This window comes from Apodemus sylvaticus, chromosome 18 (assembly GCF_947179515.1).
Source record: "Apodemus sylvaticus chromosome 18, mApoSyl1.1, whole genome shotgun sequence".
NCBI classification, from domain to species: Eukaryota; Metazoa; Chordata; class Mammalia; order Rodentia; family Muridae; genus Apodemus; species Apodemus sylvaticus.
The window spans coordinates 59,451,708-59,464,989 of record NC_067489.1 but is presented as its reverse complement, the minus strand read 5'-3'; the positions used below and the strand labels follow the sequence as shown (position 1 = coordinate 59,464,989).

At 39.3% G+C, this 13,282-nt stretch overlaps 1 protein-coding gene across 3 annotated transcripts in view; it reads right to left on the bottom strand.

Annotated features, from left to right (window-relative positions):
• The window catches only part of LOC127668459 (probable ATP-dependent RNA helicase DDX60), a 124,996-nt gene that overhangs the window by 59,158 nt on the left and 52,556 nt on the right, over positions 1–13,282 (bottom strand). For 2 of the 3 annotated variants that reach the window (XM_052162111.1, XM_052162110.1), the window contains 5 exons: positions 12,923–13,080; positions 7,588–7,840; positions 4,577–4,743; positions 2,697–2,855; positions 786–935 (listed from right to left, as the gene is read on the bottom strand). In XM_052162111.1, coding sequence (XP_052018071.1) covers positions 786–935; positions 2,697–2,855; positions 4,577–4,743; positions 7,588–7,840; positions 12,923–13,080 — 887 coding nt within the window. The remainder of the gene's footprint in view (positions 1–785; positions 936–2,696; positions 2,856–4,576; positions 4,744–7,587; positions 7,841–12,922; positions 13,081–13,282) is intronic. The other variant, XM_052162113.1, reaches the window with a different exon arrangement.

Below are 13,282 nucleotides of genomic sequence, written 5' to 3'. Positions count from 1 at the left end.
AAGGAAGGGAAATAAGGTAACAATATATGTGACAGGAAAGTGAGGTGAAGGCTACAAGAGAGCAAAGGGGAGCAGGTGATTAAATCCTAGGCGAGGGAAGCAGTGAGGAGAGTCAGAACCTCAAAATACTATGTATGAAAATGCGCCGATGAAGCCCATTACTGACGTTAATTTTTAACTAATGAAAATAAGGGGAACTGGTTCTACCATGTGGACTGCTGTCTGTGTGAAGGTGAGGGCAGGCACCAGATAAGGCGAGAGCCTGTGAGTGGGCAATAGAAAAGGAAGGCAGGCCGAGAATTTTAGATAGCAATACAGAGAGTACAGAGAGACAGAGGAAAGACGATGGAGGAAGAGAAAGATGATCCTGATTCCGCGTGGCTTTAAATAGCCACAGGTAGCTATGAGTGTCTTATAAGGGACGGATAATGACAGGACAATTTGTCCAATCTAGGTGAGCAATTTATATCAATATCAATTGGCTCTGAGTTCATTGTGTGGACGTTTTGTGGGGTGACAATTTACTGATATAAATCCAACTAATAAATCACAAGCCTCTAGGGTTTTTATTTTAACTGGTTATGGGGATTTGAGACTGCTAGATGGGTTGTAGCTACATGGGGTTAACCACGGAGGCAGCGAGACCGCCGGGGTCAGAGAGTAGCCGGCGTTAGCATGGGATGGTGTGATTCTTTTATTTCACACAACACTACCACATAGCCATGTCTAGCATTTCTGAGTAAGCTCTATCATGAAGAAACACGCTACCTTCGCCAGCTCCCTACCTTTGTTGGTGCGACATACACGACTACGCCTTCATCGCTCTCCTTCAGCACCTTTTCCATGCAGTAGTAGGAAGCATACGTTTTGCCGGACGATGTGGGGGCAACAATCACTGCAGACTCATAGTTATCCACCACATCCAGGAGCTCTCGCTGCGGAGTGGGGAGGCAGAGCATGATTTGTGTCAATCAAACAAGCCATGTTACTAAGACAGGCAGGTTGGTCTTTCCCCATTGTGATTTTTCTAAACCTCACAAAACACACAGACAATTTAAAAGAAAAACCTGAGACTCATTGTCTCAAATGGTGTGATTTGTTTGTTTTCCGAGCAGCTGAGAGATGGGTTTTATTTGTGAAACGGAGTATTGTTGGGAACGAGAGAGCTTGGCTCAACGCCCCAGCTGAGCTGTTTGCACAGGTTTCTTGAGAGCAAAACATCCCGTGGCTTAGCTTGATTCCTGCCTTCCTGCCTGGTGTGGTAAGGACTTCCCAGGTGCCTGACCTATGACTATAATTGTTTTTTCCTGTTCCCTTCCCTGGCCTCTAGTATATATATATTGCTAGTCTCTCAGTAAAGCTTTGGCATTCTCCTTGCAGAATGACCTGTGTCTGTGTTTTTTGTTAATCCCCCAGGCCTACGCCCGATACTCGCTACCATGGCAGTGCGGGCACTGTCAGAGTATAAAGATTAAAATTAACTTCACAGAGGAAGGGCAAAGGAGCCATTCAGGACAAAGGAGCCATTGAGGAGGACAGGGAATCATGTGTGTGAATTGATGGAAGTATGTCCAAAGTACACAACATACATGGAGGAAAAGACCACCCTGAAACCTGTTCTTTTGTACAATGAATATATAATAATAAAATATACAAATCACTCAAAAGTGTCAGAATAAGTTATTACTAGGAAGGTTGTTTTTAATAGTTAGGAGTACTGAATGGCTTTGAGAAATAGAGTTGCTGGAAATAGCCAACCCCTGTCTTCACAACAGTAAGAAAAATGTTGAAGGGCAGAAATAGCACCAATTCTTCATTTTGCTTCTTACCCTCTATATGGAACTATATGGGGCATTATCTTTACATCCTATGATTTTATTCATCAAGATGATGACTAGTCAAAAGAGAGGAAAAGCCTATGTGAAGTACAGAAGATATGAAGTACTCCCAAATCCCAACATGCCCACCTCAAGAAACCTCCCCACAAGCCACACTTCAGTGTAAAAAGAAAATGAAATAATTTGGGGGTGCATGGAAAGTAGGAGAGAATTTGACTGTCCTAGTCAGACTGAACCTACAAAATTTCATTTCTATAAGTAAATAATGCTCATGTTCAATGTGTGCAGAAGTTACTTCCAAATTTTGTAATCATCAATATTCATCATATATATATGTATACATATATCTAGAATGGTAACATCTGTAGTCTGTAAATATATAAATAGTTTCCCACTGTTTGAACTTCCCAAACTTCGTGAATATTTACATTGTTTACATATGAAATTCAAATGACAGAAAAACATGGAGTCTGGTACAAAATGATACTAGCTGCATAGCACAGACATCTCTAAGCTCTATGTATATGAATTCATCCAATACCTCACCAAGGAAATAGTCTACATAGTAAATGAATTCTTAAATGTCTTTAAATGGAAAAATTTAGTCTAAAGGAGACCTTTTAAACAGCAAAGTATTTTGAGGGAAATAATTTTGAAATGAAATAATTCAGTATTATGCAGTTCATGATAAGGACAAATATGAACTCACACACACAAAGAGAAACAACTTTAATGCTAAGAAACTCCTGGATTCATACATGATTACAAAATATAATAATTATTTTTATTTATGCTAAGAAACTCCTGGATTCATACATGATTACAAAATATAATAATTATTTTTATTCATATTTTTACCTGCCACGTGTCAGGAATAAAATCTTGGACCCTGGGGTCTGGGTCTTTTCTTTCTTCTCGCAACAAATACTGACCCATATATTGTAGTTGGAACCGAGCCGGCCCAATCCCAACTGAATATTTATTCTTTTTCTTCGTTTTTATGTCATCTGTTGCATCCTATATTGTTTTAAAAGATTGTTTTGAAAGCAATTTAAATAGTTGAAATATTTATGACTGAATTCTTCTATATGAAAACCATTTTCAATTATCCTTTAAACATCATGAAGACCTTGCTACTTTTCTGAAGTACAAATAAAGCAGTAGATTTCAAGATTTTCAAATGTGTAATCTAATATTTGTGGCTACAACCTGTCATATTTAAAATAAATAAACAACCATTATAGATTTGAGTTGTTTTGCTAGAATTAAGCATAGGGTTAATTTTTAAAGTCTACATAAATCATCTGACATTTTATGTGCATAATCAAGTTGTATAAAATATTTTTAATATTTGATCAATTCAACTTTTGGCAGTTGGATTAACTAAGACGCTATGTTCTACTAAAAATAAATCTAAAAGAGATGACTGTATTTAAAGGATGCTTTGTACCATGTCTGGCATGGCCTAGGTAGGGGTGGAATGACATGGTTCCTGCCCCTGGATCAGGACCAACAGTAAGGATGCAATACAAATTATATGAGGGGCTTCACAGAGGTAAAGGAACAGAGGCAGCGCACTATGAGCCAAATATCAGAAAAATACTAAGGAAGGAGACAGACATTTAAGGAGTGGTGATACCAAGGCAAGATCCCAACCAGCTAAGGTTTTTGTTTGTTTGTTTATGCTTACAAAGGCAGACAGATTACTGAGTTCAGATCAGCCTGGGACAGAAGGAATTTAGGTCCAGGCCCAGATGTAGTAGCAAACATAATATCAGGGTGGGGGTCTCTATCAGGGTGGGGTCCCTATCAGTGTGGGGTTCTTATCAGGGTGGGGTCCTTCCCACTCAGCTATCTTATTGTCTGGGCTTGTGCTTGCTGTCTCTTCCTGAGAATCAAGGGGCTAAGATCGTGGAGTGCTGACTTGTGAGATGGCCAAATGGAATCTGGAGTAAATAACTGAGCTGGTACGTAAATAAAAGACTGGACTTGTGGTCTGCATGAGGTGAGTTAACAGAAAGCAATAGCAGTTCTTTTTTAGAAGTTTTCTCTAGTGAGAGCTGAGCTATCTGGCGATCGCTAGAGAGCGAACACAGTTCTTCAGGAATTTTTTTCTAACAGATTTCTAATTTTAGTAGGAAAATCCATGGAGAGCATATAAAGCTCTTTTAAAATTTTGCATAGCTCTTTTCAAGTTTTCCATAGCTCTTTGAGAATTTTTTCTAATAGTATTCCCTACCCTGGTCGAAAATCCCAAGAATTACTTTGAGATCGAACCCAGCTCTTTTAGAATGATTGCCAGAAGCTATTCAGAGAAGGTAGTCTGAAGAGAAAACACAGCTCTTTTAGAATTTTTTCTGACTTTGGTCAGAAAACTCGTGAGTTATCCAGCATGCTCTAAGAATTTTTACTAGAAGAAAGCTAGCTGTCTCAAGTAGAGAAATTTTTAGAATAGCAACAAAACCCTGTCTAGATCAGAACAGACACAAAGAGAGAAGTCAGAAAAGCTGTTTCGGTAAGAGCAGAACTACAGAGCCAAGAGCTATCTACAAAGAGGGAGCCGTCTCCAGCAGAACACGGGCTGCCAGCTTGAACCCACAATTTTAGACTTAAAGTCTTTTGTTTTCTCCACTCCCAGACACCCCTTCTCTCAGAATGCCTCCCCAAGATAAGGTTGGTCCTTGGCAGCTTTGTATATAGCAAATAACAGTAAAAATGAAGCTGTCATAAAAGGTTACCTGAGTTGGATATAAAGAATCTGCGAGCTCATAAAACCCTAAATACATAAGACATCTGGCAATGAGTTTCTGATCTGCCTCTTGCAAAAGTTCAGAGTGTTTGTCCAACAAGGAGTGAATTCTCTTCATCATGTTGACAGCTATGCTTAAGTCTTTCGTGGTTTCACCTTGGTGCAAAATATAAAAAAATAAAATTGTTATAAAGGCCATCAAAATAACAAACGTTAATTAACAGAGCTCAACCACCTAGCTTAGCAATCCTCTACACTTAATGACACTCACTCTATTCTTCACGATTAATAGGTATTTTAGAATAGAAAGGGGTAGATAAAAAATTTCAGTTCAGAATTAAAGTATGATTAAAACATGACTTGTGTAGAACTTTATAGTGAATTAGACATCTTTTCTCTGTCTCATAGTGCCATGGCTCCCCTGTTCAAGAAAACCGGTTGTGTGATTTTTAAATATAAGATTATAATCTTAGTGTACTGGCTGGTTTTGTGTGTCAACTTGACACAGGCTGGAGTTATCACTGAGAAAGGAGTTTCAGTTGGGGAAGTGCCTCCATGAGATCCAGCTGTGGGGCATTTTCTCAATTAGTAATCAAGCAGGGAGGGCCTCTTGTGGGTGGTACCATCCCTGGGCTGGTGCTCTTGGGTTCTATAAGAGAGCAGGCTGAGCAAGCCAGGGGAAGCAAGCCAGTAAGGAACATCCCTCCATGGCCTCTGCATCAGCTCCTGTTTCCTGACCTGCTTGAGTTCCAGTCCTGACTTCCTTTAGTGATGAACAGCAGTGTGGAAGTGTAAGCTCAATAAACCCTTTCCTCCCTAACTTGCTTCATGGTCATGATGTTTGTGCAGGAATAGAAACTCTGACTAAGACACTTAGCAACATTCATTTAGCCTTACTGTAATGCACCAGCCATCCCAGATATGAGCCCTCAATGCCTTCACTCAGTGCGGTCCTTCTCTTCCAGCTATCACATCAAAAGCCTGTCCACTCTCCAGCATTGTATTCACTGGTTGTCTCTCCCCTCTGTTAACCTTTCCATTATCGCCACATCTGTCCTGGTTCTGCTTTTCTTTTAGTTAGTTTACACTCTCACCTACTTGACAAGTATTATTACCAATCCCATACTGAAAGCTGTTATCCCAGAGTCTACCAAGTTAAATGTAATAGAGTTTGTACCCTCCAGGAGCATCAGGTTCACGTGCAGACTAGATGATATGTGATTAGCTCACACCAAGTGTTAGGAACTATAGGTGTTAGGAGTCGACTCCGGAGGAAGCATTTATGGAAATGCATTTCATGAACTGGATGTGGAGGATATGTAAAATTTGGTTGTATGAAAAATATGGACAAGGACATCTATGCCAGTTACTACTCTTAGTTTATCTACCATGTAGTAGTCAAAATTTCTCACTTACATCTTTGTGCTATTGCTAATTCTACATACCTGGGGAAAAGTAGGTTTGCATGTACCCCTTGTGGTTAAAGTGGCCTTTAACTAAGATCTGACTAATGATATCAGCATAAAAGATTTCGATGGCCAGAAAAGTACACTAGGAAGGCTAAGGAGGTGAAGAGATGTCTCCACAGTAGAGTAGCTGCCTCTTACAGAGATGGCTTCCCAGCAACAATGTCAGAAGCCTCACAACGACCTGGAACTTCAGCTTCAGGGAATCTGAAGCCTTCTCAGGCATCTGTGGACACTGCACACACGCACACACCACACATGTACACACACACATAAATAAATGAAAACTTCATTGTGCATATGGAGAGTAAGCAGGAGCTAAATGGCTTATAAAAGGCTCTGGGCATGGGAACAAGAACACTGATTTTCTTTCTTCTCCTCAAAGCATTTTGTTCCTTAACAACCTGCCTCTGCTTCTGCCAATAACCATGGGTCTTGCCCAATTTCTTGTTACTGGACAGAAGAACCTGGAAATCCCAGAAGGAACTTTGCTTTAAATTTACAGCACCTAAGGGTGACCTTTAAATTAAATACATCGTGATATTCTTTAAGCCACTCTAAATTCTGATCTCTGTGGCATCTAACTGCAAATCCTGGTTCAGTGTCTTGGTTAGAGAGAAAGATAAATATATGCTAAGGTAAATCATGCACCTCTAACCAGTTTGCACATCTTTATCTACTCCGTTGTACTTTATCTTCTTTCTGTGTTTCTTCCTGTTTCTGTCCATAAAAATTGTAAAGGAGTATGGAATCCTTGTTGACCTTGGAAGAAGTCTAGATAGTAGACGTAATCAGTATTGAAGCCTGTATGGTTGGTGTTGGCTGTAAATCTTATAGAATCTAGAATCAACTGGAAGATGGGCCTCTGACCATGCTTGTAAGAGATTATCTTTACTAGACTAATTGACCCAGAAAACCTCATCCTAACTGTGGGTAGAACCATGCCCTCTGCAGGAATCTTGGGCTACATACAATTGGAACTGAAGTAAGCATGCATTTATTTATCCATCTCTCTCTGCCTTCCTATTGTGAATATAATGTGACCAGTGATTCAAATTTCCACTTTGATATATGCCACCTCATGATGAACCCTATACCCTTGAGTTAGTAGACAGGATAATGTCTTTCTCCATTAAGTTGTTTTTATCAAAGTATTTTATAACAGCAACCTAAGGAAAACTAAGTTAGAAGGGAAACACACACCAACCCATCCGGAAAGAAAATGGTTAAGCTTCAGAACTCAAAAGTGAGTGGCAGGCAGGTTCTTCCCTCAGTGCCTGACTGGCATTGGATCTGTTAACAATGCTCTCTACCCAGTCACCAGTTAATTTAAACTTACTGTTAATTGTGCTTAGGAATGTTGTTTCTTTGTTGTTGGCCACCTGACTGAGATTTCACTGGTGACTGATTACAAACAGAGACAATAATCCTATGCAGGTGCTGTACTATGTAGATTTCTAGTTAAAGGATGACAAAATGCCATCATTACATCTCTACAACCTCTCCAGTTCAGGGTAAGCCAAGAGAATTATACCTTCAGCTCGGCAATGGTCCTTCCAGGCTTTCAAACAAGTCTGTAAGCCAACTCTTTCAACCTGAGCTTTTACTGAGCTACTTTTACATGATTTCAAGAACTCTTCCAATTTCTTCATTCCAGAGTTTAGATTCTTTCTCATTTCCTCCTCAATAGAAAATGACAGGGCATTCCATTTTTGCTCTTCTTTTTGTTCTTCCTCAACAATTAACCTCTTCTTATTCTCTCTTCTAATTATTTCAGCCTTGGTCTCCTGCCCAAATGGAAAGAAACACATCTCATGATAAGACAGAACTATTCCAGACAGACATTCCTTGAATTAAATGATATTTTAAGTATGCACTGATGATTTTGACCATCATCTCCTATATTTGAATAATCATAAAAATACATTTTTAATTAAGATGCTGTTGATTGAAAACTTAATAATTCAACTCAGTGAATATAAACACTTGCTGTAGATAATTTCTTAAATGTCTACAGGTAGTATTAAAGACAAAAGAGTAGGGAGGGAAGGATCTGGGAGGGAAAGTGGATGGAGGAAGGGGAATTGGGAGAGAGGGGAACATGATCTAGTATTGGGTGAGGGAAAAGGACTGAAGCCCTGAGGGTCAGCAGAAAGAATGGAACAGGAGATAAGAGATTGGGAGGACCCTCCTGAATGCAATAGAGACCTTGGAAGTGAGAGACTCTCAGGACTCAAAGAGAGAGACCTCAGATGAAATGCCTGAGAGAAGGGAGAGAGAACTTGTAGAGCCCAACTCCAGAAAGAAAACAGGGTGTCACGTGAGGGAGGGGGTTGCCATTCCACAGTCAAAATTCTCACCCATAACTGTTCCTGTCTGAAAGAACTGCAGGGATGAAATAGAGAGGAGCCTGAGGAAACAAAGGTCCAGCGACAGGCCCAAAGTGAGATCCAGCTCAAGGGGAGGTCCCAAGGACTGACACTGTACTGAGTCTATGAAATGCTCGCAAAAAGGTGTCTATCATGACTGCCCTCCAAAAAAAACCAACAAGCAGCTGAAAGAGTCAGATGCAATGGACAGAAGCTGCTGACCCCTATGGCTGAATTGGGGAAAAGCTAGAAGAATCTGAGGAGGGAGACCTTGTAGGAGGACCAGCAGTCTCAATTAACCTGGATCCCCTAAATCTCTCAAACACTGGACCACCAACCAGGCAGCATACTGATTTGATATATATCATATATATATATATATATATATATATATATATATATATATATATATCAGAGGACTTCCAGGTCTGGGTCCAGTCAGAGAAGATGCACCTAACCCTCAAGTGACTGGAGGCCCTGGGGAGTTCAGAGGTCTGTTTGGGTGGGTGGTAGGTGGTGGGGACATCTTCCTGGAGACAGGGGAGTAGGGAGTGGGTATAGGATGTAGAACAGTTGGAGGGTAGATGGGGTAGGGGAATAAAATATAGGGTGTCAAGAAAGAAAGAAAGAAAGAAAGAAAGAAAGAAAGAAAGAAAGAAAGAAAGAAAGAAAGAAAGAAAGAAAGAAAGAAAGAAAGAAAGAAAGAAAGAAAGAAAGAAAGAAAGAAAGAAAGAAAGAAAAGAAAGGAAGGAAGGAAGGAAGGAAGCATAAAAAAGATAAAAGATAAAATCAAAGAGACTGTGCAAAAATTCTTTCATGTCTCTATGCAGTGATACCTGCTATTCTCGCTAGGATTTTCTGGGACTTTCTGCTGTCTTTTCTATCAAGTCACCTTCCTACTCTGTACTCTGTATATGTCTATTGTGATCTCTTTCTGAACCTATATAGCTTTCCTCTGCCAAGGATCTATCAAACTTCTCAAGGTTCACTATATCTGTACCTCCATGACTAATTCTTCCTCTCTAGACTGAGATCCATGAGATAAAATTGAACTAAAGTTGCTTGGATTGGCTAAGTCAAAGGCATTTAGTCCTTAATGTTTTATGAGTAAATAAAAGAAGAGGACTGAAAACAAGGTAGGGGTAGGGATCATATACATATATATGTATATGTGTGTATACATACATATGTGTATATAATACTTATACACATATAATTTGACTTCCTAAATAAATGTTTTCAACTGATTTTAAAACAGTATGGACCCACTTTTGTTGTGGTTTTACCAAGCAGTTTTATTTCACTTTACATGGACAAATCAGAAGGCCAGTGAAGTAAAGGTCTTACAAGCCTGATGCTGGAGTGCAATCCCCAGAATCTATGTAAATGTGTAAGGAGAGGACTCTACAGATCTTCCTTCTGTCTTCCACATACATACCCTGACACTCCCCATTGATTTCCACATACACACCTTAGCATCTCCTATAGCATCACCCCACTGACATCCACATACACACAGTAGCATCTCCCCATTGACTTCCACATACACACCAAAGCATCTCCCCACTGACGTCCACATACACACCAAAGCATCTCCTCACTGACATCCACATACACACCAGAACATCTCCCCATTGACTTACACACAACACCATAGCATCTCCCCACTGACATCCACATATACACATGGCATCTCTCCACTGACGTCCACATACACACCAAAGCATCTCCCTACTGACGTCCACGTACACACCAGAGCATCTCACCACTGACGTCCACATACATACAGAACATCTCCCCATTGACTTACACACACACACCATAGCATCTCCCTACTGACATCCACATATATACCATGGCATCTCCCCACTGATGTCCACATAGACACCAGAGCATCTCCCCACTGATGTCCACATACACACCATAGCATCTCCCCATTGACTTCCACATACACACCATGGCATCTCCCCCATTGATGTCCACATACACACCAGAGAATCTCCCCATTGCCCTCCACAAACTTACCATAGCATCTCTCCCACTGACTTCCATATACACACCATAGTGTCTTCCCATTGCCCTCCACATATACACCATGACACTCTATTCATTGATTTTCACATATACAGGATAGTATGCCCTCCCGTTAACCTCTATATACATACCATGGCATTCCCCACATTCATTACACAAACACACAGAAATAATAAATAAAATAATTTTTGAAAGACAATAGAGAATTATGTTAGCAAAATAATTCTGACAAAAACTCCATTATTTAGGTTAGTCATGGGAATAATACCTAAACATGCACCTATAATAATGTCACATTTAGCTATCACCTTCTCAAACTACTTAATTATAACCAATAATATCTGAAGTTTTATATCTCTTATACTTGCAAATAAGTGTTCCCTACTGCTCCATTTGCCAGAGTTTTTCTACAAACAACAATGGGAAGCCTTAGAATATTATCAAGCACAGAACTACCTCTGTCTCAGATGTGAAGACTCATTACCCTGTTGGTCATAGAGGACATCTATAAAGTACTAATGGTGTGGAATATCTTTGATAACTCATTTAATTTTTAAGATTGGGAATAGTGAAACTTATACTTGTCAGTCTACTTTTGCTGTATGGTGGGAGAATTTGCCTGTTTATTACTTTATAAAACATAGACAACCAGAGCAAACATAAAGAGGAAGAGGAAGAAGAGAAGGATCAGAAGGAAAACAATACTCTTCCTTTCCTCCTCTTCTCCTTCCTTCCTCCTCCTCCTCCTCCTCCTCCTCCTCCTCCTCCTCCTCCTCTTCTTCCAAAATGAACAGGGAAAGAATTCAATGATTTGGGTATGAAACTGAAAAGGTCCTGGCCATGAGGAAAAGGCAGTGACAGCAAGCAGGAACTTATCAGACTTGCTTTTGATGAGCAGGGGGTAAGGGGTGGGGGTGGAGAATGAGCCAGTCGCCATTCTTCAGTGGACCTGTGAAGCAGTTCGAAGAGAAAGGACTCCCCCTGGCATTAATATGAGGCACCCAGCAATGCTGTATGTTTAACTATTATACAAGAGAGCTGTTGCTAATCCCCCAACTAGTAGCTGTCCTTGGGAGCCAAAACTCTTGAACTACCTACCTGTTAATTAGTGGCATACCTGGCAAAGAAAGAGCATTTGCTGTTGATTTTCTCCAAAACACAAGCCTCCAGAAATGAAAGTTTAAAAATCTTTTTGTGCTCTTTGTGAGGGCTCTTCACTGACTTCACTTCTGATGACTTTGCCACACTAACTGCCGTTGATAAGGTTGACCTATCATAATTCCTCTCCCACTGGATGTGCTAAGATGTTACCCTTTATAGTATATCAAAACAACTGTTATTAAAGGAGTTCCCATGAAATAAGTGCCTTCTAAACTTTAGAGCCCACTAAAGATTAATGAGTTTAATTTTTAAAGTATGTCTCTCATCTAAAGTCATCCAATTAGTAAGTCCAGCTTTAAAAACAATGACCTATACTTGCACAGTAATATGATCATAAATATTAACATATAATTGTCAAACATGATATTAGTATATTAGTGTAGAAGTAAATTGAGATTTCATCCCCTGTATTTTATCCTCAATTAGGGTCTTTGGATACAAATTGATAGAAAATGATAACAATAAGGTAAGTAGTAAAATTAAGGGGATGTAACCTGTATAGGAAAAGGAAATAAACATCTTTAACTTTGCACCTGAAAAAATATGGTCAGTGCAGTAATTCTTAAAATACTTTGAAAAAGGTTCAGAAAATTTAAGTCAAGCAAAGAAACCATGTGTTTCATGTTTATTTGTGCTACATTTATGAAAAACATTCTGATTCTTATTAGTTAATAAACTATATCTTAATGTTATTGCAAAATTTTAAACCTTTAGTCACCTAATGCTCTATTTGCTTCTCTAAATAAGGATATATCATTACATAGAGAGGATCATATATAATAATTTCTATCCGTGTTAGACTTTCTAAGCAGGTATGATAATAAATATGTTTACTTTTTGTGTTTGTTACTTTTCTATACTGAAATAAAACACCGGGACCAAGACAACTTATAGATGAAAGGGGTTATTTTGCTTATGATTCCAGAGGAATAAGAATCCATGACAGCAGGGCATCCAAGAATCGAAGCAGGGCCTCTGGATCTAGAAGTTGAAAGTGTACATAGTAAACTGCAAGCAGAGAAACAACTCAAAGGGGCAAATCAATAAATGCTCAAAGCCGACCTCCAATGACATGCTTTCTCCAGCAAGGACTGCCTCCTGAGCCTGTCCATCAGTGCTGCCAACTAAGAGCCACACATTCAAACACTGAGACTGTACGAGACACTGCACTCAAACCACCACACCCATGTACGTCAGAAAGGAAGACATCTATGGAAAGAAGTCATCAATGGGATGAGCCAATAACAATCTAGTAAGTAATTGCCAAAAGAGCTTTTTATAATAATAAAACTGACAGAGACATACACGTGCCTTTGTGCTCTTGGACTTAACGCAACCCTTCTTTGGCATAGGACCTTGAGTTGTGATGACCTTTGAAGTGACTGATTCTAATGACCTCCCATAAAATCGCTGAAAAACATGATACTTCTGCAAAGCTCTAAGACAACTGGGATCTCTTTTGTCTGAAAAAAAAAAAAAGAAAGAAAAAACTTATATAAAATTTCTATGATTTCTTAGTAGCATCTCTCTAAATCTTCAAACCATTCTATACACAGGCAGTATTCTTTCTATTATAGAATAGTAATTTTATATAATCAGTTTGGTCAGAGAAGTTATCTTAAATTAGGCACTCTCATCCATAGAAAACTTTTAACATATCTACAA